Source organism: Manis javanica, chromosome 2 (assembly GCF_040802235.1).
Source record: "Manis javanica isolate MJ-LG chromosome 2, MJ_LKY, whole genome shotgun sequence".
NCBI classification, from domain to species: domain Eukaryota; kingdom Metazoa; phylum Chordata; class Mammalia; order Pholidota; family Manidae; genus Manis; species Manis javanica.
The window spans coordinates 205,870,924-205,898,786 of record NC_133157.1 but is presented as its reverse complement, the minus strand read 5'-3'; the positions used below and the strand labels follow the sequence as shown (position 1 = coordinate 205,898,786).

The window sequence follows — 27,863 nt, the reverse complement described above, 5'->3', positions numbered from 1 at the left end:
CCAGAGCCTCTCTGGAAAGCAAGTAAACTGCCAGGAAACATGTTTTCTCAGCTCAGCCTTTCGATACTAGCAGTGAAAAGTCCAAGCAGGGAGTAAATCTTTCCAAAGGTTGAGCTTTGTTATTATTAGCCTAATGCTGAGTATTTTAAAGGAGAAGGGACCTCAGAAACAGAGTTGGCAGTGAACGAAGTAGTTGGCAACTGTAACACCACCAATTAGGTCAGTGTTACCCAAAAAGTAGCTTAAAACACAATGATTTGGCAACGTGCTGTCCTCTGAAATAAGCAGGATCTTTCCCTTCTATTGTTTCTGTAGTTTTGCAGCACCAGAAGTGGGGTGCACAGCCCTGCTCCTTCTCATTGTCCACCTCGTGATGAACAGAGATGGCCTGCCTGAGGTCTGGGATACAAACTCGGAGATGTCACCCTCAAGGAAACTCAACAATGTCGTGGTATCTGCCTTCCAGTCTCTGTGGGTTTACAAGGCAAACGGATTAAACTAATTCTGTGGGGTTCCAGGATGCAGACCCATGGTGAAGGCTATGGAAAGAAGTGCCATAAAGCATACTACACAAATATGACTCCTAAGCCAATGTTCTGAAGCATTTGCTTCATTAAAATTAAAACCCAGCCCCAGTCGCCTAATGGATAAGGCATTGGCCTCCTAAAATTAAAACCCAGAAATTCGGCTTCCAGGAATGAATCCTACAGATATCCTCCAATACATAAACAGAAAGTAGGTACAGAAATGTTTGCTGCATCACTATAACAGCAACAAATACTGGACATTCCTATATGCCCAAGAGATGACAGGTTACATAAATTATGTATTATCTAAGGGGCAGAGTAGGAATACGGAAACTTAAAAGACAGACAACCATCAAGTTGTACATTTTAATTTACAATTTTGACCAATAAAAAGGATTAGTTACAAAAGAGTAGTTTCTCTATACAAAATCAGGATTTTTTTCATTCATAAAGAGATTCCACTGTCGTATCTTTCCTTATCAAAACAAATCTCAAAGAGCTTGCTTAGCTAAAATCATTCCAAAGAAGGTAGGAAATCCAGACAAGATTAATAAAATAATCAGCTTCCTAAGTGTGTTTAAGAGGAAGAATGTAATGAACATTTTGCCTTCAACTGAAGAATTCTATAAAGAATACTTGTAACTTTTAGAAAAACTACTGCTCTCAAGCAGTTGAGCTAATGAGGGCATGTAGAGACTCCAGCTCACTTACCATGAGAATCTTCTTACACATACCATGGGTTTCCATGCCTGTACAATGAGGTGCACATGCAACATAGCAGGAACGATGGCTTCTAAAATTTTACAAGTGAATTTTATTGTGGCCACAGGTCAACATCAGAACATGTGACAGGTAAGGTTCAGATTCTCCCGGCCCCCCATTTTATCATTCAAATATAGAGAGGTACACAAGTAAACATTATTAAAAATGAGGAGCTGTTTTCAAATCCCCACGTCCGAGTATACCACACATCACTACTATATCACACTAGCCAAGGCTAGGCGCAAAGCTCCAGCAACGTGTTACAGCACAAGGCTCCTTCCTGAAAGAAACTGATCACAATGTTCAAAGCCTTTTTAGTTGACCCAAAGTATGGCAGCCACTCAACACTGCTCCTGGGAGTCTGCTTTCAGAATAAAAACATAAAACAAGGGAACTATGTGAAACACCATGGCCTTCAAAAAATTTTATTTGGTGATAAGCAAGCCTGGCTCTCATGGAAAAAGCCCACCTTTGAAAACAAAGCTATAGGTATTTAAGCTGTTCTGATGTATGTATTTGTGACTTGTATATTCACGACTCAAAATAGAGGCCCTCAAACACAAATGATTCTAAAGCCATTACAACCCAAAATTATGTGATTCACTTATATGAGCTTATTTAGCTCTTCAAATATGATCTATGTTACAGAGGTGCTGCACGTTCCTCACAATTAACTGAAGGATATGTCCACTTAAAAGGAGGAGGGGGCACCAAAATATGACAATTGAAATAGGGTATCAGGTTCCCCACTCTATACTCAATAACATACATCCAGAAAGAGAATGAAATGGCATCAATGCCCAGGTACCTCTCAGAGAGAGCATTTCCCTGAGCAAATGTGATTTGGTACTTTCTAGCACAATACAATCCAACTACTCTGGGTACACACAACACCACTATGCCCTACACGAGATGCAAAGGGATTATGCCCACCATGGTTTAAACCTAGCCCCTGTGTAAGATGCAACTCCACTATAGTTTTGATCACTTAACTTAGGAAAACAATGCCTAGCAACAACCCTCATGCCTCATTTATACAAATCTGTGGCCCTCACTGACTCAGTGGTGCTTTTTATAAAACCATCTGAAGAGAGGGCAAATGGCTACAACTGATATGGGTCACAGAAATTCCAAAAGTTGAGAAAGCTCTTCATCCGCTGCTCCAGTTTTCTCTCCTACTGCTACAGTTCTGCCACCAAAGGTGGAGGCAGGTGGTGTAAACAAGTTCTTTGTGACCAAGCCTTGGCAAAAGTCAATAAATAAGAAAGCCTGTCAAAGGCAGAACCATTTTATGGGCAACCTCCTCTAGTTGCAAATTTGGGGGTTAGGAAGAGCAGGAGAGAGGCATGTGGGCAAGAAAGACCCAAGAGTCCCTTTGACAAATGTTTGGTGACCCAACCCCAGATGCCCAGCTTGGTGCCAACAGACCAGGACCTGCCAAAACCCATTATTCAGACGGAAAAGGAAGAGAAGACACCAAAACATACAGCCAGTTCTGAAATTAGCACAGTTGCTATTGTTCTTCGGAGCAGTAAGGACTTGAATGAGAATCATCAAACCTGAGGAACACTTATATTTTTCTTCAGGATTTAAAAAATTTTGTCTTGTACTGAAAGACTACATTCAGTGTGGGTCAGGTCCAAGGGCATTTGCTAGAACTTGGTTAAGCACACCCAGCACTGGGAGGAAAATTCATCTGTGCAGAGAAGCTGGTGGGCAGGCCAGAGGCCACTCCTTCACTGGTCCCCAAGACGGAAGCCCTGTCCCCAGTTGTGTCTCCCACCTCCACCATTCTGGTCAGCAGCTCGCCTCATGCTAGCAGGGGGCACACCAAATCCTGACACCCCTCCTCTCCTGCTAGGCAGCCAGCGGTACCTGGAGCAGATTGAGGGGGTGGGAAGAGAAAACAAGAAAATTACTGCCACACAGTCATCTGACCACAAACACATCTCCCTTTCCTGGTGTCCCCATAGCATCTGTGGCCAATGGAAGGCTGGTGACAATGTCTCATTTAATTTTACCATCTCAGTGCTTAACTCAATGACTCACAGACAGGCAGCCTGGCTCTGGAGCTTGCACCCTGCACGACAGGCCTCGCTGCCAAGGGGACACACAGCATGACTCAGGTGACAGCAGTTAGTGACTGGAGCCCTCCTTTATTTACATCATCCCTGATATAAACATTCACGCTCCCTCCCAAAAAAGAAAATGACTCCTTTTAAACAGAAAAATCACTGCGTACAGAAGGTCTGTCTGCTTTTCATGGAATGCACACTAGTGTTACATCTTAGAATTCTATAAATCACATCTTCCCTTTAAACAAATACAGCTTTTTCTTTAAATTAAAATATATTTCCAGCCGCTGACTCCTCAACATGCATGACATTCTGTTACAATACTATTCCTCCCAAGCACATAATAAAACACTCTAAATGAAATCCACGCTAGGGCTGTCTTGCTTCGCCTCTTACTGTAAGACAATACGGAAGCCATCACCATTGCTTAAATGGATAGTGAAATTAAATGCAAGTAATTAGTATAAAAAGACACCCAATTATACATAATCAACAAAAATTTATGGTAATTTCAAAGCAGTTACTGCTTTGCAAGGAGCTACATTTTGTCATCTGATCTTTATGCAAAATTTAGCAGAAGGGCTTCCAACAGCTCAAATAGAAGGCAGGCTCCAGTGTGCTGTTGATTTTGCCACTTAGAATCTCATATACTTTGTTGCCCACGATTGTGAAATATCTCCAAGCCATTAAGTCAGAATACAGCCATTTAAAGCAAAATAACTGTTGGATGCCCCCAAAAGCACCAACTTTTTTTAATTGATGCATCTGCCATCTGACTTGATAAACCTAGATTAAAAATCCAAACCTGCTGTTACGGTGTCCTTCGATAATTAGGAAGCAGATTGGTCATTTGTTTTTTTAGCCTGAAGGCAACTCAAGGCTCAGAAGAGACATGTTTCTTTTTATGCTCTTAAAGGAAAAAAACAAAAAAACACCAAACAACAACACTGTACCTCTCTGTTTGTATATTATATTTAACAACAGAAGTCTTTCAATAACCTACCACTAACCTATAAAAGGAAGAGGAGGGGAGAGCTGGGGGGCCTATTCCAGTTTTATTGCTCTCATTGACCCCTTTGGAAGAATGACAAACTATAAAACATTAAAATGAGCAAGATGTGAAAGTTGGTTTTTTTTCTAAGCTTTTAAATGCAAACTATTATTGCCAATCCCTGTCTGGAGATTAGGTGTAATTCTCAGGCAGGCTGTGGCACCCAGATGGTGATTTCACTGGTCCATTCCTCAACAGCCTTTTGCTTCGTTGACAGAATGGTCATACCACTTACATGTTCAAGTGTGTCAGCATCTCTTCTGGCTTGTAAAAGCCCACGCCAGTCCCAACTTTAGGAACAAGGCTAAGGGAGTGTGTTTACCAAGTATCCACTATGGCACTGCCAACAGCATGCTGCACCTCCTGCGGTCCTGGGACAGGCTTCCCCCAAACTTAGATTTGCAAGTTGAAGCTCAGAGGTTATATTAAGTAACTTTCCCAGCATCAAAACTGGCACATGAGAGAAGGGGGTTCCAACCCAAATCTATCTCAAAACCAAAGCTGTGCCCTCAGACTCACTTGAGAAAACCCTAAACACAAAGAGAAACAAGCACATACTCCCAGGGTGCTGGGACTATACAAACTTCAAGTCTCTCATTTTAACTTTGAATAGTCCTGGAAGTTTGATATTCTATATTTAATTTACAAACATTTTAAATTGCCAACCAATGGAGCTAACTTAACCCCCTTACCACTTCCCCAACCAAATCTTCGGTAAACTTGATGCTCCAAGAGAATACACTCTGTCATCCTGTGCCTCTGTCCAGGCCCCTTGGCCAGCTGCAGCACACAGGGGCCCTGCTTGCCCAGCAGAGCTGTAACGCTCAGGGTCCTGCTGAATCTAGTTGTCAGCAGCCCCTGGCTAAAAGGGCTCCATAAAGACTGAGCTGTGGCTTCAATCCCTAGCTTCCTATGACTGTGTGACCACGGTGAGTCATTTCTTGGCTCACATTTCTCCATTAGACAAAGAGCTAAATCCTACCCCTCATCGAGTTTTTATCAGGATGCATAAGAACACAGGCGGTAAAATGGCTGTTAAATAAGAGAGCAAAAAAACACTTACAAAAACTGAGGTGTGGATAGAAAATTTCTTCCTCCTAAATCCATTGGGTATCTGAACATTAGGAAGAAATAAAGATGTCCAACAAGATTTCCGATTAGCTCATTGATTACCCTGCAAACAGAGAGCCAAATTAGCTTAAAGACATTCAGGCAGTGAAGGGAGATGCAGCAAGTTTTAACTAATAGCACAGGGAAGGGACCCTTCATGGCAGCCCTTTCCCGTCCCTGGGAGTCTGTGACAGCCCCGTAATGAGCCCTTTTGTAGTCTGAATGGCAAATGCATTCTGAGGCAGAAGGAAAACCATCCTGCTGAACCAATGGGGTCTGTGCTCTTCAAAGTCAGCTGCCCCTCTGACATCTCTTTCAAGCTCCAGCCCATCCTCAAAATGCTGTTTTTGCAACTTTCTGCCTAAGACTTGGGGAAGTTAAGCAAGCTTCTGAATGCTTTCAGTCATGAACACGGTATTCATAAAATGTGGGCAAATATGAAGGCTGTAGCAAGAGAAAAGCATGGGAAAACGCCTGCTCCCCCGTGCCTGGAGCCACAGCAACCCTCCCTGGCCTCTTGGATCCTTGAGTGTAAGACATCACAGAGATCGCTCTGGAGAGCTGACCTCACCTTGTCATCCTAAAATAAACACTGACCTTCTTCAGTTTTCTCAGGGTTCACATACAGGCCATTTCAAGGTTTTATAGATTCACTCTTACTGTTACATATCTTTCTTTGTCCTCACCTGCAATCTGATTCCTGTCGGGGACAAATCAACATCTGAAACTACTTCCAGACTCTGTCCTTCTGCGTGGCAGGGCAGCTTTTCCAAGCCCAGGACTTGCTATGCTCTAAAGTCTTTTTACTTGATACAATCTAGCATCTAGCACATCAATATGCAGTGGAGTTAGGACCACACAGAGCAGATATGCCAGATGTACTGAGAACTAACAGCATTACAATCTATTAAAACATTTAAAGTATTTTGTAGTGTAAAAAACGGGAGTTCTTAGAATACCTGCATCTTGGTATCTTCCTTTTAAAATTGTGACTGGATATATTAAAGGCTTTCCTAAGCCTCAGTTCTAATTCCAGACTAGAAATTTGACCCTATTTAGCTAAGACTTCTGTACTATCAAACCACTTACAAAACTACTTCCCATCTGAGACTCTGCATTTATGTGACTGGTGAGCAGTTTTCAAGGCATTCTGGAAATACCTTAATAATAATAAACAGTAATTTTATGCACAGCTTTTAGAGGAGTCAGCTCAGATACAAATTAGGTCTGTGTTTGTTCGATCTGGACAATGAATAAAAATACTTATTCAAAAGCACACATATGGAAAACACTATGTCTAACAATGACCTAACAAAATAACAGTCAATGCTAAATAGGCTTAAAGTCCTACAATTTAATCAATTACATCAAAATGAAATTATTTCCTAAGTATACGGTTCCTACGTATCAATGTTAAGATTCTTTAAAGTTTTATAAAGACTTGAGAAGGAAGATAAAGAAAAATAGAAGGCTTTCAAGGGTTTGTTCCAATTAAATAAGTCTAGTATCACTCACGAGCCTCCGATGATATAGTTGAACCCAAGGATAACCCATGGTAAATAACAGGCCTAGGAAAAAAAATACATAAACATCAATAATCACACCTCAAAAGGATACAACTGTTAGGGGGCTGGACTCGGTAATTATATACTAACAAGGGCTTTATATAAATTCTTTGGAAAGTCACTGCAAAAATTTCTCAGATCAATCTAGCATCTTTGTATTTAAAACTTCTACCTGAAATTATACTTACATATATATTAATAAACAGAGGAACAGAGTACTTTGCCCATAATTCAGATGCAATACATTCCCCAGTAAATTGGTATTAACAAACAGCTTCAGAACATACATGAGTGTTCTATAGACATTAATTGAAACAAAGAATCACAGAATAGAATCACATTAAGACTCCAACTAGCAATCTGTCACAATTAATTAAAAATACCTCATCTTTTCCATTTTTTTTTTTTTTACATATTTCACATCTCATCTCATTACACATTGATATCTTGAACTAATAGTCTCCCAAATAAGATGGCCCTCCAGTTAGAGTCAAGATCTGAGTCCCTTCCCAGATTCAAGACATCACACCAAGTGCTAAGGGAACTGCAAGGAACTTCACAAACTGGTAAAGAAAGGGTTATACGTAAGTAACTGGAAGGCAGAATGTACTATAAGGGGAACACAAAGTATTGCAGAAACCCAAAGGCAAGTCTAATTCTGGTCAGGAAACTCAGGAACTATGTTCAAGCCCAACTCAACTGAAGAACAGGTACTATTTACATGAGGAAGAAAATAAAAAAGACGTTACAGGTGAAAAATTCTAAGAGATGGCACAAAGGGAAGTGTTTGGGGGCAAAACACAATGTTTTAGCTAATGTGTGAAATGTGACAGGGAATGATAAAAACATATTTTAAAAGGGAGGTTCCCACATAAGAGTATCTTTCCTTCCCTTTCTCTACCACACACGCGTACATGAGCCTGAGGGGCCTGAGGTACAGAGGGCTGGAGAATTAACAGTCAGCAAAGGATTCCCGAGTCGGGATACTGAGGAAGGGAGAAGGGGCTTGCCTATGGTATACTGCTCTGCAGTGACCTCTTCTGGACGAATCTGAAAGTACATCTCTGGGCCAAAGAGAAGGATTTCTGCAAAGACAAATGAAAAGGAAATTTTTCCAACGAGGTTGAAGTACCTTAAATCGTGTTCCAAACCAAAATGATACAATCATGTCTCTGTTCAGCTGTGCCCACACATAAAGTACTGACATGATCAGAGGAATCATCAGCAACTGCAAAAGAAGTTAACATGTAAAGTCAAGGCTCCAGAGGCACTTAAAACTGAGGCTTGATAGGAACCTATCTTTTTTTTTTAACCTCACCCTTCTAAACAAATTCCCACATGGCTATTCAAAAAGCAAAGAGAAATTCAACTCACCAGAATTATAAACTGATCCTTTTATTTAATTAATCGTGTAAACACATGTTTCAAAATACCTTAATAAAAGACTGCACAATCATATTATTTTGAATGGATTCAGAAATATCAGAGTCAAGCTCTATTACTCCAAAAAGTAAGCAATAAACTTCACTTACTGTATATTCTCAATTTTTAAAAAATACATATCCACATAATACACAGAAAATACTGGATAACCATCATTCTCAATGTTCAAACAATGAAGAAACCAGAAAGAAGGAAGAAAAGTAATGGTTTAGATAATTCATTTAAGATCTTCAAAATAAAACACCTATAATTCTGTAATTTCAAAATACCACAAAAGTAACCACGTAATTAATGCAACAACTTAAACTTTTCAAAGACAATTAATAGTAAATTTGAAATATTTAAAAAGGCAAATAGGTAGTTTCAAGGGACACTTACCTGCATATCCATTGCTAAGCCAGTAATCTTGGTTTGTAAAGTTAAAGATCACATACAAAGAAAGCATTCTGCACCTAGTAAAAGTTCACTTCATTACCGTGTCCTGAAGTAAAACACTTTTCTATAGTTCAGGTTGCTTAAAACACCCCAGAATACAAAGGTACCTAATAATCTTCATTATGAATATTCTATTAGACTATATGATGACAGGAAAATGGCAGAAATTGACTGCTTCAGCATATGGCTCAGTTTGGTCTCCTTGCATCCATCCTCTTTGCCTGGCCACTGCATTTTAGCATCCCTCCTTCAGTTGGAAGATGATGCCTGTGCCCTCTGAAACAAAAATGATTCCACCCACATGCAAGGCTCCACAGCATGGTCAAAGTTGAAAACATTTTTTTTTCCTTCCTTTAAAGGAGGATAAAGGGCACCCAAATACTACATTTCCTGGCTCTTGGCCAAGTTTCCATGGAAGCGAAGCCCCAGAGTAATTTTTGAGTTCACAAACTCTGCATAAGATTTGAGCCATCAAGTCCGTTCTGCTGCTTCCACCATCCATAAGGTCCACAGCTGGAAGGCTGCTGACAACTGTGCTTGATACATGGCAGAGAGATATTCTGTGTCCTTTCCGAGAGACGGGTGGGTAATTCAGAGGGACTGAATTACTATTTAGGACCCCAAGACAAGGACAGCAATGTAAAGGATGCTGATTCTAAATTAATTTTCTGATAAGGACCATAGAATTCAGACGCTGTCTCATGGCATGGAATCTCTTTGTACTGCAGTCAACAAGCTGTCACACATCAGAACACAGAGAACTGGGAATGAGAAGATGGAACAGTAATAAAACTCAACCAAACGTGGAAAAATCCCACAAAGGCAATGGCAAGAGAACATATCACCCAGTGGCTATGGTTTACCACATCTCTTAAAAAGAGCTTTCAGTATTCTTAATTATTAACTAGAGTAAACACAGAGGCAAATACTGTAATTTGAAGTGCTGTACAGAATACTGTTTCCCCAAACCTGAAAAAAACTGGTTTATTTCTGGCCTAAAATAACAGACGGAAGGATACCACGATGCAAATCCAGTTAAAGAGGAGCATGAATAAATAGTCTGCTGGTCTCCCATCAAAAGCTCCTAGGAACAAAAATAAGCCAAATGTTACGGTTCAGAATTCCAGACCAAAGTGACTTCAATGTAGAAAAATACTTCAAAAATTATAGAGAAGGCAAAAATGAGAATATTTAAAGACCTCTCAAGTAAAAGAAAAAAAATTTTAATATCTAAAACCATGTCCTCAGTAAAGCTGTGAAGGTGACTACAGTCACCTGAGTAAGGCTAATTTGCAGCCTCCTAACTGAAGTCTAGTCACTTGCTCCAACTACCAGGGGCTAAGAGACCGAAGGGGAGGACAGTCCATCCACAGCTGCTGAGACCCCATCCCCTAAGACCCACACAGCCTGTCGGCCTCCGCGGCTCACAACCTGATGACACATTTGTGATTTGTGGTTAATCCCTTTTCCCTCCACTAGGCCATAAGCTGGCAGGGGGGAAGCCCTCTCTGTTTTGCCTCTTAGGTCTCCTCCAGCACGACTGTGCTGGGAGGTACTTATTGTTACTGTTGTCGTTATACACACACACAGACACACACGCTACCAGTTAGTCACCACTGGGCTTATTGAGAAGACTCAGTCTCCATCTTCCAGAAGCTTACGTTCTAGTGAGGGCTAACGATTGCAGGCACACAGGGGGTGGCCAGCCAAACCTTTCCATAGCTTCTGAACTCTTAATCTTCATACTACATCCGTGAGGTAGAATGAAAGGACCTTAACCCCCTTCTTACAGATGCGGAAATAGTTACGTGACCAAAGGCACAAGGCTTGTTAGAAGCAGAGTGGAGTCTAATTATTAGCTTAATGCTCTTATCACTACACCATATGCCAGGCTCTGTCTTATTAATGGGCAGAATAATCAACACTGGCCCAGCTCTTCCTTCTAAGGGTGACTATTCATGCCTTCAGCTGGAAGACTAGAAGAGAGGCCAAGAAAAGAAACAAGTAACTTTCAGGTCACTCTAGCACAGTTCCTTCCCTCCCTTCCATATACCACCACAATTACAAGACATATGGTCAATTAAAAATAAAAGTCAAGTGCCAGGAAGACAAAAAAAAATCTATCTAAAAGAAAACAGGTTTCCAGCCAAACTTTCTCCTCCTTTCCCTTACTTCTCCCCTGGTACCTCAAAGGCACACTTTACCACAGAGTTAAGGATGCTTAATGGTAAGAAATCACTATGATGAATCAGAAGTAAAATTCAAACAAAACTTCTGAATTCTAATAATAGCTGTAATTCTTTTGATGTGGTTTTGGTTTTGTGATTTCTAAGAATTCTTTAGACTGAATAGTTAAAATAATGCAATCACATAACTATAGTACTGTATTATTTGGAAAGCTTGCAACTGGGAATTTACAGATTCACTGGTCCCCAATTGCTATCTTGCAGTTCTAATCAGAAATCTTGTAAATAAGCCAACACTGCTACAAACTTAATTTAGCCAAGGTAGGAAAACATGTAGGTGGCAAACATTTTGTCAAAATGCTACCCTGAGGCCGTGTGGTAGAGAGAAGGCTGGGCATCAGTAAACCTGGTCCCAATCCTGGCTGTGTTACCTCAAATAGCTTTGTGGCCTATCAGCATGTCACCACTTCTCCAAATCACTGTTTTCTTGTCTGTGAAATTTTCTTTAAATGGAAAGATCTCAAAAGTTCCCCTCTACACAAACTTCATAGCAGCATCATTCATAACAGCCAAAAAATGAAAAATCAAATGCCCATTAACTGATGAATGGAAAAACAAAATATGATAATCCCATCTAATGGAATTGTATTTGGCAATAAAAAGGAATAAAGTACTAATTACAAGGAAGAACCTTGAAAATACTATGCTATGTGAAAGAAGTCAGTCACAAAAGACCACATATTATATGATTCTGTTTATAAGAAATGTCCATAATAGGCAAACCTAAAGAGGCAGAAAGCAGATTAGTGTTGCCTGTGGGCTGGGGAGTAGAATGGGTCTGAATAGAAATGGGGCATAGCTGCTAATGGGTACAGGGTGTCTAAGAGAAGACAATTCACAAATAACAAGTGGCCGTGAATTACTGTCAATTAGATTTAATACAAGTATTATCATTTTTAAGTCACTGTATTTCAGAGGCAGAATGAAAATATTTCTGGATAAAATGATGTATCTGGCATTTTGCTTCAAATAATCAGGGGTGGGGGGACTGACCTGGACAGAGATAATATAGGAGTGGCTCTGAGATGTTGTTACAGGTGAGTGACGGCTAAGGAAGGGCTCACACTGACACCTGCTCCAACATGGATGGGCCAGGGCAAAGAAGCCAGTCACAAAAGGACTCATAAAACATCCCAAACAGGCAAATCCATATACCCAGAAAGTAGGTGTAGTGGTTACCAGGGGCTGGGAGAAGGGGGGAAGCTGGAGAGTGACTGCTTTGGGTTTTTGAGGGGCTAATGAAAATGTCCTGAATCAGAGAGTGGTGATGGTGGCATAACATTGGGAATATACCAAAGACCACTGAATTGTACACTTCAAAATGGTTAAATTTTATGTTATATGAATTTTATCTTAATAAAATGAAAAAGGTTCATTAATCTTTCTCTCCACTTTTGTGTTTTGAAGATTTTCTGTAATAATATTTTTTAAAACTGGTCATGGATCATCCACATTTAATCTAGAGTTTACTACTAATATAAAAAAATTAACAACTTTATCCTCAAATTATTTCAGCAGCATAGAGAATTAAGCAAGTCAGCATAATAATCGGGTCCAAATGGTATAAGGGAGAGTGAAAAATCAAACATTCTGGTGGATTTAAGGATCAAAGCCTAGATTTGGTGGTGAGAGTTCTGGTATTGGTTTCACCTCAACCAAGTCACTTTACACCTTTCTCTATAAAACTGAGACTAGGAGGCTTCCAGTAGCAATAGTCCATGAACTGACACTTTATATTAACATAGTGATTTCATCTTTCTAAAAAATACCTAGTAGCAAATGCCAATTTAGGGAAATACGTATTTGACACCAAATGCCCATCCTTCTATTTCCCTGCAGCTATGAGATTGATTTACAATTCTAAAAACGGACTTAGACTTAAGGGTGGTTCAGACTTCTCTATCTTGAGCTAACAGCCAGCAAGTTTATAAGGTCTCTGAGGTCAGCCAACATTTTCAAAATCATTTAGGCTTAATAAACCTATATTCACATTTGGACACAGCAGTATCAGTTTACTGCTTCTCAGTATAAGCAACTCAGAACAGCATATTGTAGGAAAATGTAGGAAATAGGTAACAATTCAGTAAGAAACTTCTAAGAAAATACTTTTATAAAAAAGTTTATAACTTTATACAAGTAGTCCTACCTGACAAATTACCATACTATTAAATCCTGGCTATGTATTTTAAAGGGAGTGTTTCAAATGCAGAGAGTTAGTCTAGGCTTTTTAATTGTGCAAAGTAAGTAGTGTTTTTCAATTGCAATCTATGAGAGAGCCACACTTCAGCCCAGCTGTGCAAGAGTAAGGACTGCTACGTGACAGACGACCAAGATGTCAAATTAAGGGAAAGGTACACAGTCCACTACTAGGGACAAGGTGTGTGCAAGATGTGTACACTTCTGGCCTTGTATTTTTTTCACCTATAAAATGGTAACACTGTTACTTACACCTCATGATGATGTTGTGAGGATTAAAAATCAAATAATCGAAGTGTCTAGTACAGTCCTGGCCTAGTTACCACTTTTTGAGCATTTACTATCATTATGCTATTTTTCAGTAGATGATAACTGCCCTCAAAATTCCTCTGATAAATAAACATATAGATTAGTAAATTAGAAACAACACTTTAAAAAATTATGGATAACATACCTGTTTCAAGTCGTGTAGAATATTGATATAAGAAATATAAATTGACCAAATAGAGAAATCCAGTTCCTGGACCCACAGGGAAATAAAAGGTGGCAGTGATTGGCCTCCAAATCTGTCCAGACCAAAATAAATACAGCTGTTAGTTTTTCAAGCCCGGTTAATTTTTTTTTTTTCTTTTAAAAAAGCAAAATGAACCCTTGCCAAACATTCTCCTCCATGAGAGCTACCAAAGGGACTCCACCAATATAAATCAAAAAGTCACTGGACCTTATTTAGAAATCAGGTCTTTGCAGATGTCATCAAGATGTGGTTACACTGGGTGAGAGCAGGCCCTAACTCAATGACTGGAGCCTTTACAAGAGGGAAAGCTGGACAAAGACACACTCAGAGAGGACAAAATCATGTGAAGATGGATGCAGAGACTGGATTGAAGCATCTACAAACCAAGGAATTCCAGAGATTGCTGGCAAACCCCAGAAGTTAGTAGAGAGGCACGGAACACATTCTCTCCTTTAGAGCTTCCAAAAGGAACCCATCCCACTGACACCTTGACTTTGGACATCTAGTCACCAGAAGTGTGAAAGAATAAATTTCTGTTGTTTTTCAAAATAAAGAAATAAAGAAAGAAGTCAAATGAAGAAAAGTTCCTATCAGCTGCAGTCATATCAACTTGCAAACCAATAAATATTTCTAAACAGGCTGAAAAAACCCAGTAATACTATAAAAGTATGTAGTTAGTCTTCACTGGGATCAGGCATACATAGAGGAGCCTGTCAAACATGAATTAGAAAGACAATTTCCTCCATTTAGAAAAAGAATGACAAACCTTGCCCAAAAATGCCATATTCAAAAGGTACATGTAAAAAAGGAGTTTTTAATTCAAAGCACCGTGCCATTTAAGCAATATGGATATACAACTTTACAATATTAATCCTCCCTCCCCTCCAACAAAAAAAATTACAGAGAAGTCCATAGTGAGAAGTAAGCTTCTCTCCTGACACTGTCTCCCAGAACGCTTTCTAGATGAGTTTCTTGTATTTCTTTCAAAAAATAATAGTATGTGTTACTATTATCCATCCTTTTCATCCTACTGTATATTGCACTATTCTAAACCTTGTTTCATTCCCTTGACAAAATGTTTTTATTGGCTACATAGTATTCCTTTTATGGGGATATCCAAAATTCCTTTAAACTCTTAAAATGCCACAATGAATATTATTGAATATCCTTTTTATAAATATACATATATGATAAAATCCTGAGTTAATTAGCTAAATCAACAGACATTTGTATTTAATTTTGGTAGAGACTGCCAAATGCCTATAAAAATGTTTAACCAATTTACTTTCTCCTAAAATGTAGATTAATGCCTGTCTTCTCTCTACACCCTCACCATTTAGTGTATATTTACCAATCATGTTTTTTAAACTTTAGCATTTCCTCTCTTAATTTTTCTACTAGATTTGCATTTCTTTATATATAAATTTCCCTTTCTCATTGTTGTGAATATTTTCTGGTCTGTTGTTGGACTTCCCCTTTTATGGTATTTTTGCCATGCTGACATGTAAAAGCTCAATTTAATGTAGGCAAATGTACCCATCATGTATCATGCTTATAAGATACGCTTACAAGATCCACTCCAAGAATACAGAAGTGCTCACAGTGTTAAGCACATTCATGGAGCCAGGAAGAGATCCAACTTATTTTTCTAGATGGTCATTCAGTTTTCTCAATCCTATTTACAGATTAACCTCTCTTTTCTCCATTGACTTAAAAAGCTTTTATCATATATTTATTCCCTTTTATGTTAAAGTTTACCTTGAGACTATTCTCTTTGGAATTGAATTCCTACAGCAATATTTTAGTTTCTGATTTTATAATATAAAATCTGATAAAGTTAATAATTAAATAATCACCCTCCCATCTTTCTTCCAGAGTCATAATTTTCTTGGCTGGTCTCAGTATTTTCTTTTTCTAAATGAACTAGAATCTTTATTTTATCAATATGGTATTGAGACAATTTCCAGCCAAGAACTATAAGCTTTAATAGTTTACTATAAAGCTATTGCTTTTTATCTCTTTTTACAACCAACCACCACAGCTGAATTATCTTATTGTTTGTAATATCTGAAAACTGAGCCTCTTGGGCTTTCCAAGCATACAGCTCAATCTGTACATAAAGTTTTATAACTTACTCCATTCTTGCCTAATTCACTGGCTAGTACCTCCAGAACGATGTTAAATAATAGTGCTTGAAGTAGATGGCCCTCCCAGACTTTTGTAAATGCCAGCATAATGCCCGCTTTTGGCCTGAGAGCTATGCGTCTACTGCAAAAGCATGAAAGACATGGCCCCTATATCAAGGAGTTCTCAATAGTTGGGGAAGTTCTCCAAAGAACAAAGAACGGGCACAAGACAGGGGAAGTTTGATCTTGGAAAAACAGGTACAAAATTCCAAATAATTGCAAGCTCACAATAAATGAAGGGGTCTTGCTGACAATTTGGGTGTGGCTGGAATACAAGACATTATTGTGGGCCTGGCCAGGCACAGAGCTAGCAAGTTGCATTTCCAAGTATAGGAATGTAACCTTCATAGCTTAATACCCTATAATACCCTGTAAGTACCTACTACCCTATAAATACCCTATAAAGGAACTCATAACACTTTATAACACCTTATAACACTCAAAAAGTGACTTTTTAAGTCATTTTATTAAACCAGTAAAACAAAATGAGTTAAAATTCATGGTGATTTACTCACAACTTTTTCATAGAAACAGTATAGTCTAACAGAAAGAACACTAGAAATGATATAAAAACACCTAGATTCAAATCTTAGCTTACAAGTTACCTTTTTTTTTAGGGCTTTAATTGTTTGTGAATGTACCACGTAATTTTTTTTTTGGTATCATTAATATACAACTACATGAGCAACATTGTGGTTTCTAGATTCCCCCCATTATCAAGTCCCCACTACATTTACATACCCCATTACAGTCACTGTCCATCAGTGTAGTAAGATGCTATAGAGTCACTACTTGTCTTCTCTGTGCTATATTGCCTTCCCTGTGCACCTCCCACCATTATGTGTGCTCATCGTAATGTCCCTTTTCCCCCTTACCCCTCCCTTCCCACCCATCCTCCCCACTCCCTTTCCCTTTGGTAACTATTAGTACATTCTTGGGTTTTATGAGTCTGCTGCTGTATTTTTTCCTTGTTTTTTCTTTGTTCTTATACTCCACAGATGAGTGAAATCATTTGATACTTGTCTTTCCCCACCTGGCTTACTTCACTGAGCACAATACCCTCTAGCTCTATCCATGTTGTTGCAAATGATAGGATGTTTTCTTCTTATGGCTGAATAATAGTCCATTGTGTGTATGTACCACATCTTCTTTATCCATTCATCTACTGATTGACACTTAGGTCACTTCCATTTCTTGGCTATTGTAAATAGTGTTGCAATAAACATAGGGGTACATATGTCTTTTTCAAACTGGAGTGCTGCATTCTTAGGGTAAATTCCTAGGAGTTGAATTCCTGAGTCAAATGGTATTTCTATTTTGAGTTTTTTGGCAAACTTCCATACTGCTTTCCACAATGGTTGAACTAATTTACATTCCCACCAGCAGTGTAGGAGGGTTCCCCTTTCTCCACAACCTCGCCAACATTTGTTGTTGTTTGCCTTTTGGATGTTGGCCATCCTAACTGGTGTGAGGTGGTATCTCATTGCGGTTTTAATTTGCATTTCCCTGATAATTAGCAATGTGGAGCATCTTTTCATGTGTCTGTTGACCATGTGAATTTCTTCTTTGGAGAAGTGTCTGTTCAGATCCTCTGCCAATTTTTTAATTGGCTTATTTGCTTTTTGTTTGTGGAGGTGCATGAGCTCTTTATGTATTTTAGATGTCAACCCCTTATCAGATGTCATTTATGAATATATTCACCCATATTGTAGGATGCCTTTTTGTTCTACTGATGGTGTTTTTTGCTGTACAGGTTTTTAATTTGATATAGTCCCACTTGTTCATTTTTGCTTTTGTTTCCCTTGCCTATGAAGATCTGTTCATGAAGAAGTCACTCATGTTTATGTCCAAGAGATTTTTGCCTATGTTTTCTTCTAAGAGTTTTATGGTTTCATGACTTACATTCAGGTCTTTGATCTATTTCGAGTTTACTTTTGTGTATGGAGTTAGGCAGTAATCCAGTTTCATTCTCTTACATGTAGCTCTCCAGTACTGCCAACACCAGCTGTTGAAAAGGCTGTCATTTTCCCACTGTATATCCATGGCTCCTTTATGGTATATTAATTGCCCATATATGCTTGGGTTAATACCTGGACTCTTTATGCTGTTCCACTGGTCTATGAATCTGTTCTTGTGCCAGTACCAGATTGTCTTGATTACTGTGGCTTTGTAGCAGAGCTTGAAGTTGGGAAATGAGATCCCCCTTGCTTTATTCTTCCTTCTCAGGATTGCTTTGGCTATTCGGGGTCTTTTGTGGTTCCATATGAATTTTAGAACTATTTGTTCCAGTTCATTGAAGAATGCTGTTGGTGTTTTGACAGGGATTGCATTGAATCTGTAGATTGCTTTAGGCAGGATGACCACTTTGACAATATTAATTTTCCCTAGCCAAGAGCATGGGATGAATTTCCATTTATTAGTGTCCTCTTTAATTTCTCTAAGAGTGTCTTGTAGTTTTCAGAGTATAGGTCTTTCACTTCCTTGGTTAGGTTTATTCCTAGGTATTTTATTCTTTTTGCTGCAATTGTGAATGGAATTGTTTGCCTGATTTCTCTTTCTGCTAGTTCATCTTTAGTGTATAGGAATGCAACAGATTTCTGTGTATTAATTTTGTATCCTGCAACTTTACTGAATTCAGGTATTAGTTCTAGTAGTTTTAGAGTGGATTCTTTAGAGTTTTTTATGTACAATATCATGTCATCTGCAAACAGGGAAAGTTTAACTTCTTCCTTGCCAATCTGGATGCCTTTTATTTCTTTGTGTTGATTGATTGCCGTGGCAAGGACCTCCAGAACTATGTTGAATGAAAGTGGAGAGAGTGGGCATCCTTGTCTTATTTTCAATCTTAAAGGAAAGGCTTTCAGCTTCTTGCTGTTAAGTATGATGTTGGCTGTGGGTTTGTCATATATGGCCTTTATTATGTTGAGGTAGTTGCCCTCTATACCCATTTTCTTGAGAGTTTTTTTCATGAATGGATGTTGAATTTTGTCGAAGGCTTTTTCAGCATCTATGGAGATGATCATGTGTTTTTGTCCTTCCTTTTGTTGATGTGATGGATGATGTTGATGGATTTTCGAATGTTGTACCATCCTTGCATCCCTGGGATGAATCCCACTTGATCATGGTATATGATCCTCTTGATGTATTTTTGAATTCAGTTTGCTAATATTTTGTTGAGTATTTTTGCATCTATGTTCATCAGGTATATTAGTCTGTAGTTTTCTTTTTTTGTGGGGTCTTTGCCTGGTTTTGGTATTAGAGTGATGCTTCATAGAAGGAGTTTGGAAGTGTTCCCTCCTCTATTTTTTGGAAAACTTTAAGGAGAATGGGGTATTATGTCTTCTCTAAATGTTTGATAAAATTCAGCAGGGTCCAGGGAAGGGATTTTTCCTTGGGTAGTTTTTGATTACCAATTCAATTTCGTTGCTGGTAATTGGTCTGTTTAGATTTCTGTTTCTTCCTTGGTCAGTCTTGGAAGGTTGTATTTTTCTAGAAAGTTGTCTATTTCTTCTAGGTTATCCAGTAAGTTACAATTTCTGAGCCTTAATTTCCATCCATAAAATGGGAATAATATACTAACACTTGCCCTACTTTGGTTAATGGTTAAAAAAAAAGTGATATTTTGCTCATTTACATGCACTGACTCAGGAGGTGGATTTTACAGATGAAGAAACAGGATGAGAAAAAGTTAACAAACAGCTAGTAAGTGGTAGAACTAGAATTTTATCCCTGACAGCCTAAAGAGTTTAGAATACCAAACCCCTATTTCTGCAGTGCCTTTCACAGTGACATCATTATTATGAGGTATAATTACAGTTAGTAAAAATTTCCAGCATTTCTGCTCTTGTATAATCCTAATTCCCCCTGCTTATTAAGAGCATTGGGAATAAAGATCAGAAGCAAGCAAGCCCCGGCCTTGACTTAAATAGCTTTGGGGCCTTGGAGAAATATAGACTTTTAAATTTGCATCTTCATCTACTCAGTGCATTTGTCCTATGACTCCTGCCTTCCTTATCTCACAGGTTTTGTAAAAGGTTAGAATTAAGAAAATGGATTAACAAGGAGCTTTGTTATATGTGTGGGTGCATGATAATTACAATCTTTTAAGAGACACACACTGACCTAGTTTGTACAAATTCACATTTTAAACTACACTTAAGGCTTGATTTTGGAAAAGAAACCCCTTTTTTTTTTCTGACTACATTTTTCACAAACATTGACGACATAACATCATTTTTAGCCACTGTGTGCACCCGTGCTTTGGAAATTAGTATCTGTCAAAATAACCTCACTTTTTTCCCCATTCATTAAGCTTACCCTTGAGTTACACTTGCTTTCACTGATCTGAAAAACTTAATATTCTTTTTGTATTACTTTAAAATTATAATTTGTAAACACCAAGAGATAGCTCATCTCTGCAGAAACACAATGTATTTCTGAAATCCCCGAGAAGATACCCTGCTAAAAAATATAACCCCTTCCTTTCCTCTGATAATGTAAATAGGAAGGAATGGCTTTATTTTCAGGGCTAGGAGTGGCAGAGGTGACTTTGGACCCTGGAAAGCCTTTTTCATGGCTCCCAGCTCCAGTAGAAGGCAACTGGATACAACAACAAGAGCCCAGGACTTGCAGGCAGAGGACTGCACGGAGGGAAGCATCTTGTTTTAACCCCAGAGCAATCCCAAGGCCAGAATCATATTCACCCCAGCTTCTTCATGAGGAAAGCTGGGCCCTCATTAGAGTTTAGGTAATATGCCTAGAGTTCTTCACTTAACAAAAGCAAGAAGTACACGTCTTCATTGGCATGTAAAGCCTTCAAGAAAACATTAAGACACTGTTCTTTAGTTACAAGTCCAACAACTTCTGTTGAGAGAGTGGCTGCAGCCATACCTGAACTAAATTCTACCTATCGTTACTGAAATAATTAAAAATGCCATCCAGAGTCTACAGTGGGGTTTTAAAGTATCAAACCAGAGATTTTTCTGAAACAATAAAGACTGGCTAATTTGGAGTTAAGACAGTACACTGGCCAACAAGCAAATAAGAAAGATGAGCACCCATGTGCCAAATGTTGATGTTAACAAAGTGTGGCCCTTTATTTATTTATATATTTTTGGACACACTAAGTAGGCAAGAAAGAGCTATTAGAAGCCATCAATTATACTCCTAGATATATACTCAACAGAAATGCATACCTATGTTCACCAGGACAGGTACTAGAATGTTCCCAACTGCACTATTCATTATAGCCAAAACTGGAAACTACCAAAAAGGCCCATTACCAATAGAATGGGTAAATAAATGGTGGCCTCATCTGATGGAACAATCTGAGGATGAGCAATCTCTAATGCCACAATACGGGTGACTCTCGAACATACTGTTTAAAAGAGACTACACACAAAAGCACACAGTAAAACTCCACTTATAGAGAGCAAAAAAATTGGCAAAAACAATCTATGATATTAAAAGCCAAGATAGTAGCTACCCTTGGAGGGGTAGGGACCAGAGGGATCAGCAGGAAGGTTTTGCGGGTGCTGGTAATGCTCTGTTCCTTAATCTGGGTTCTGGTTCTATACAAGTATTCAGTTTTTTTAAATTGTAAGTATGTAATACTTACACTTTTCTCCTTGTATATAGAAAAAGTTAAAGAAGAAAAACAAATCTATGAGCTAATGGGCAATCTTATCTACAGACCACAGCAGAACTATCTTTAATGTGGACAGGACTGCTGAGGAAAGGGTTTAAAGCTGCACATACTAGAACGCTAGCCACTGAAGTTCTACTCCAAACTTTGAAGCCACTTCTATGCTCAGCCTACAGACCAAGTTCATTCCCCTTCCAGTTGGGTGTGCAAATGTCTCTCTTCCCCAGTACACTCTTACATCAGCTGGGTAGGGTTAAATGTTGTAACATAAGCAAAGGCTTGGCAAAAACAAGCATGAAGACCAATCACAGATTTGGTTGGTGCCATTTCTCATTCCTGGAAACAAAATCAGAGAGAAACTGAGAGTTCGTATGTTCCTATTTCAAGTCAGGATGCTGTTAATGAGATAAAAATACAGGATAGTAATCCAGCAGTTATATTCACTTTCAACTACAAATTAAAATTGGAGTCTTACTGCCCACAATGAAAAGGCAATAATGGCAGGAATTATTATTAGCTAATAAATAAAAATAGGCAGTATCTTTTAACAGATTATTTACCAGACTATTTACTGGACACTTTAGAAACACTATGTATTTTATATTAGAGCAGCATAAAATAGTTCACATATTTCTTCAATTTGAAGACTCATTTTTGTGTTTCTAAAATTAGGATATATCTTACAATCAACTTATTATTCATTTAATGTAACTTCTACTTTACTCCCCCTCAAAAAGTTATATTCAAATGATGGAGCATCTTATAATCAATGGAGTTTGAACAGACTTCCACATGATATTAAATTATCCCCCATTATAGGTAAAAAAAAGTGAGGCTCAGAAAGGATAAATAACTTGCCTAAAGGCATACAACTAACTAGTAAGGGGCTAAGCCAGGCCTGGAGACCATGACTCAACTACTTCAAATCCTATGGGCTTTCTACTTTAACAGAATGGGAGAAATAATTTGCTATGACTGATCTGGAAGAAATCACCCTCAAAAATGTTTTGCTGAACACTGAACTACATGTCTTGGTAGCTATTATGCAAAGGAGTTAAACGAGAGACTCAGAACTATCTTTGACTCACAGTAATAGAAAATGAAAGTGCAGCTGTCTATAAACTGGGGTAACACGTATCCCAGGATGACTGAGGGCACTGAGTGAGAAAACATGGAGAAGCACAATGCAGATGTAAGGGGGTGATAGGATTTTGTCCAAAGAAATAATTAAATACCACCATGCTCACAGCCCTGGAAGACATCATCTCAGAAACAGCTAGGGCAGCAGGAAACTGCCACCCTCTTCTAGCTAATCAGGGACCAATATGAAGACATTTCGTCATTATGAATGATCTCATTGATGGGTATTAAGTGTGAGGGAGTAGGAACTGTGGACAATGGTATAGTGAGTCTCACACACACCTACGTGTGCCACCTCTCCAAACTAAGAAATAACATTTTAAACCTCTGGAGTTCCACATCAACAAGCTGCTCAGGGAAAACCTACAGATAAGGAGGAAAAGTAACTTTTGTCACTTCCAACATGAATCCGCAATTGTAAATCAATCATCCCCAATTTCTTTAAGCTGCTGAAATCTGGCTTCCAAGGACAAGATGAGCCTCTAGCAGAAGCACACCACACTCTGTTTGTCCTCACACATTAGCCTCTCATATGCAGTTTTTCCTTCAACTGCTTCATTGGCAAAGGAGTTTCCTCCAGGTGTGTGTGAAAGCTAAACTTACTCAGAATGAATAGGAGTCAGAGGAGCAGAAACAAGGCATAGCTATTGGCCTCTTCATACGTGGGCAGTCGGTACACTGTCCTCCCCACCACACTTCTCCCCAGTAGCAAGGTAACAATCCCCCAAGAAACAATGCAAGGAAATGAGGAAATCAAGGAAGATATGACATGAATTATGACTCTTTCTAATCAGGTCACCTCTTTTAACATTATACATCTATAGTCTATTAGAAAGGCTTTATTATTTGGTTAATCTAACGACACAAGTGAGCAAGATTTTGCAAGAAGGGCCAAAGGGGCAGTTTTGACCAGGTCCTTCTCACAAAATTATTTACAAACACTGCTCCTCACACACACTGCCCCACATGCCACCAGGGACCAAGTGAATTCACTTGGTCAATAAATATTTACCGAAGCAAATAAATAGAAAACAGTATGCAATTCTGGCTGTGTGTCCAAATTATATTCTAACACCCAACTGCCTAAATTCTCTACTTGGATGCCTAAAAAAGCATTTCCAGACTACGACATAACTCTTTATCTCTACCTTCTCCTGCCCCACCCCACCGAATCTCAGCCCCTCAACACACACACACAACTTCTGATCTTGGTAAAGGGCTCCACCATCCCCTGGGAAAACAGTGACATCTTGAGTCCTGCTTCTTCACACACTCACCCTTCATATCCATTCAGCTGCAATCTGTCCACCACAGTCCCAAGTCTACCCACTTCTGTCTTCACAGCCAACCTGGTCCAAAACACCACCTCTCTCCTAGCTCCTAACTTGATATCTCCCTCTCCCCCACACCACATAGCAAGCCCATCCCACAGGGCTTTTAAGACTATCTTGTCAGTCCTTTGTTCAAAAGGCTCCAAAGCCTTCTTGGTGTGTTCAAAATAAAGTTCAAACGACAAAACCTTATTCAATCTAGCCCTAGCCCCTGGAAGATGACTGGTTAGCCAGAGGCGGGTAAGATTCCTCAAGGGAGGAACAACCTAAGACAGGCACAGTCGCAGGGGGGCCATCAGGTGAGAAATTGGGGATCAACAGAGGTGAGGCTTAGAACCTCCCCCCCTGTTCTGAGAGAAATCTTCTGCATCCGTGGATGTTTTATTGCCCTTGTCTAGCTTGGATTAACACATAGTCTACAGGCACACACCTGATCATCTACATTTGCTCTCTTACAACACTAAACTATGTTTTCTACCTTTATCTTGTATCTACCTACCACTTCAGCATTTTATTAAAAATAATAATAAAGAGAGAAATGTGGTATCCACATATAAATCAAGTATGAAAATCAAATGAATATTCATATTTGAACTGACTGTTTATAGTTCATAATGCATGAGCAAAATCGAAAGCTTCTGTGATGACTGTCCTTGTAATGTTCACCATGTAACTTATTCACTATGTAAGAATTTGTACTCCATGTAAGAACTTGTTCATTATGCTTCAGAAGATTGGAGACTGACAAAAATTAGGCTTGGGGTGGATTAAGGATTGTGCATTGAGCATTGACCCCCCTATATAGAATTTTATTGTTGTTAACAACCATTTGATCAATAAATATGAGAGATGCCCTCACAAAATATGTATATATACACTTCCAATTGTAAAATAAATAAGTAACCGGGATGTAATGTATAGCATAAGGAATATAGTCAAAATATTGTAACAACTTGGTATGATGATAGCTGGTACCTAGAATTATCATGTATATAAATGTTCAATCACTGTGTTGTACACCTGAAACTAATGTAATACTGTGTGTCAACTACTCTTCAATAAAAATAATTATCTAAAAAAAAAAAAAAATCTAGCCCTAGCCTACCTTTCCGTCTTGGTTTTACTGCACTCACCCCTGGCTATTTCTCCATCCTCATCTACCAATCCTGGCTGACTCTATACCCAGTCTTCTGTTTCCAGTGCCTGCCTCTAAGCCTTTCACTTACTATTCCTTCTTCCTAGAAGGCTGTCCCCAGAGTCAGATCTTCCCAAAGTTGGCTCCTGATCATTGAGATTTCGGTTATCTTTTCTGAGGGCTTTCAGGAACATTCTATTAAGCGTTACACCCCTTAAGTCACTCTCTATCACATGCCTCTCTTATAATCTTCATGGGTGCTCGGATTTTTCTGTCTTATTCACTAGTGTACCTCCAGTGCCCAGCCCTAGCAAGTGCCCAATTATTTCCATGCCTTCGATCACTATGTAAGCACCTGCTATGTGCCAGGCACCATTTCAGGTAACAAAGACAGTAGTAAACAAGACAAAGATCTGGCTGTCATGGAGTCTTATTTTCTGAAGAACTAACAAGTACCAAGGGGACAATATGCAGCAAGAGAAATGGAAGAACAAGTGAAGAGGGGTACTCTTTTATGTAAGGCAATCAGATCAGGCCTTTCCAATAAGGGGCCATTTGGGCACAGACTTGAAGGAGGTAAGAAAGTAAACCATGGTTATCTTCCTCAAGCAGAGAAACAACATGTGCAAATGTCCTGAGGAGAGATGGGTTAGCCACAGGGCTCCACTGTGGAACCTAATCTGAAATGTGGAGAGTGATAGGAGATTATTATTAAGGGGCAATAGGGGCTTTGCAGGCCACTACAAGGGCTGCTCATTAAGTTGAGAAGACTCTGAAAGGTTCTGGGCAGAGAACTTACAGGACTTGATTTATGTTTTAAAAGGATCACTCCAGCTGTCTAGAGAAAAGATTGAAAGGAACCAGGCTAGAATTTGCTGACAGACTGTGGGATGTGAGAGAAAAAGAAGTCAAGGATGACTCCACAAATAGTAGCTTGACCTGCTTTAATAATGGAGTTGTTATTTATTTCTAGGGCAAAGAGCAAAAGGGTATTCTGTTCAGGGCATGTTAAGTTTGAGACGCTGATTACTCACCCAAGTGGTAATTTCAAATAGACGGTTTAGGGATGTACAAGTCTGGAAATCAGTAGGTAGATATGGACCAAAAATGTGTATATTTGTATTTTAGAGTCTTCAGTTTATAGAAGGTATTTAATGCCATGAAGGTAAATGAGATCACCCACAGCTGGGGAGAGTGTAGAGCAGTCCTGTAACTGATCCCTAGGGCACATCACAACATTTAAACACCAGGAAATGAGGAACGAGCAAAGCATTAAGAAACAGCCAGTGAAAAGGGAGAAGACGAGTGTTATTCAAAGGCCAAGTAATGTGTTGTAATTAATGTTAAATCTTATTATCTGACCTGCCTCTGATTAAAGATTTAAATCACAGAATCCAGTGAATAAAGATAACCTCCAGGAACCTAATATTCTCTTGTCTGGAATGTTACTCTAAAATGTCACCTTCATGCTTGAAAAAATAACAAGGCCTTCCATTCTGGAGTAATTTACTCTCTACTCATTCCGCCACACATTCAACTACCATACGCCAGATACAACTAGATCAGGGTCGGAGGGGAATGCAAGTAAATAAACTTCCTCTTTGCACCTCTGAACTCAAATCATTCATGTAAGAACTCAGTTGGTTGTTGGGTAAGTTGACATCCACATGCCACCCACGTGGGTGGCAAAGGGAAGTTCAAAGGCAAATAAATGCCTACTCCAGGTGGACCCAGGCTACTTATCATCTGCGTCCAATAGACTGATATCACAGATCTTACCTTCCCACTGAATCCTCCTCTGAGTGCAGAGGGTGAGCAGCACCATCTTAACAGAAGGTCGAAATCAATCCCTTTCCACCGGGCCAAACCTTCCTGGTCCAGCCGTCCTGGTCCTCGCTCCAGATCCCTTCGCCTCCACCCCGCCCCGGGACCACAGCCCCCCGCCCGTTTTAAACCGCTGGAGCCGTTGCCCTACAAATCCCACCAGGCACCGCGCGCACGCAACATGCCCGCCCACGGTCCGCCGCCATGGGGCTGCCTGGGACCTGTAGTCTCCACTGCCCCAGTCACCGGCCAGTACCTGGAAGCGATAGAGAAAGGCTTCGGGCCAGAGGAAAAAGTAGGCCGGACTGATGAGACCGAGTTTGCCGACCAAGGGCACCGCGACGGTGGCGGCAAACCAATAGCGCGTGATGGCCGGGATGCTCCTGAACCAATCCCCGATGTCCGACATCTTCGCCTCTTATGTGGCCAGGACGCCGCACAGCCGCCCGACTCCCCGTCCCGGCCGCCTCAGAACGCGGCCAGCTCCACGAGTGTAAGGTGTCGAAGCGGAAACCACCCAAGCCGCGGTGCAGAAGGCGGAGACCGAGGGACGTGGCGCCACCGAATTCAGACCAGCGAGCGAGCGTTTGGAGGTGAAACTTCCCCTTCCGGCGACCGTGGACGACGTTGGCCAGAAGTCCCGCCGCTTAAAGGGCGAGCACTGTTTTTTGCCGCTGGG

General features: G+C 39.6%; 1 protein-coding gene across 1 annotated transcript; it reads right to left on the bottom strand.

Moving 5' to 3' along the window:
• Positions 1-879: 879 nt before the first annotated feature.
• On the bottom strand, positions 880-27,783 carry DERL1 (derlin 1). The gene is made up of 8 exons (XM_037005268.2): positions 27,441-27,783; positions 13,865-13,976; positions 9,988-10,052; positions 8,912-8,938; positions 8,223-8,318; positions 7,041-7,093; positions 5,479-5,589; positions 880-3,164 (listed from the first exon to the last, which is right to left on the bottom strand). Exons 1-8 carry the CDS (start codon positions 27,591-27,593, stop codon positions 3,026-3,028), a joined length of 756 nt encoding a protein of 251 aa, XP_036861163.1. The 5' UTR covers positions 27,594-27,783; the 3' UTR covers positions 880-3,025.
• Positions 27,784-27,863: the final 80 nt, after the last annotated feature.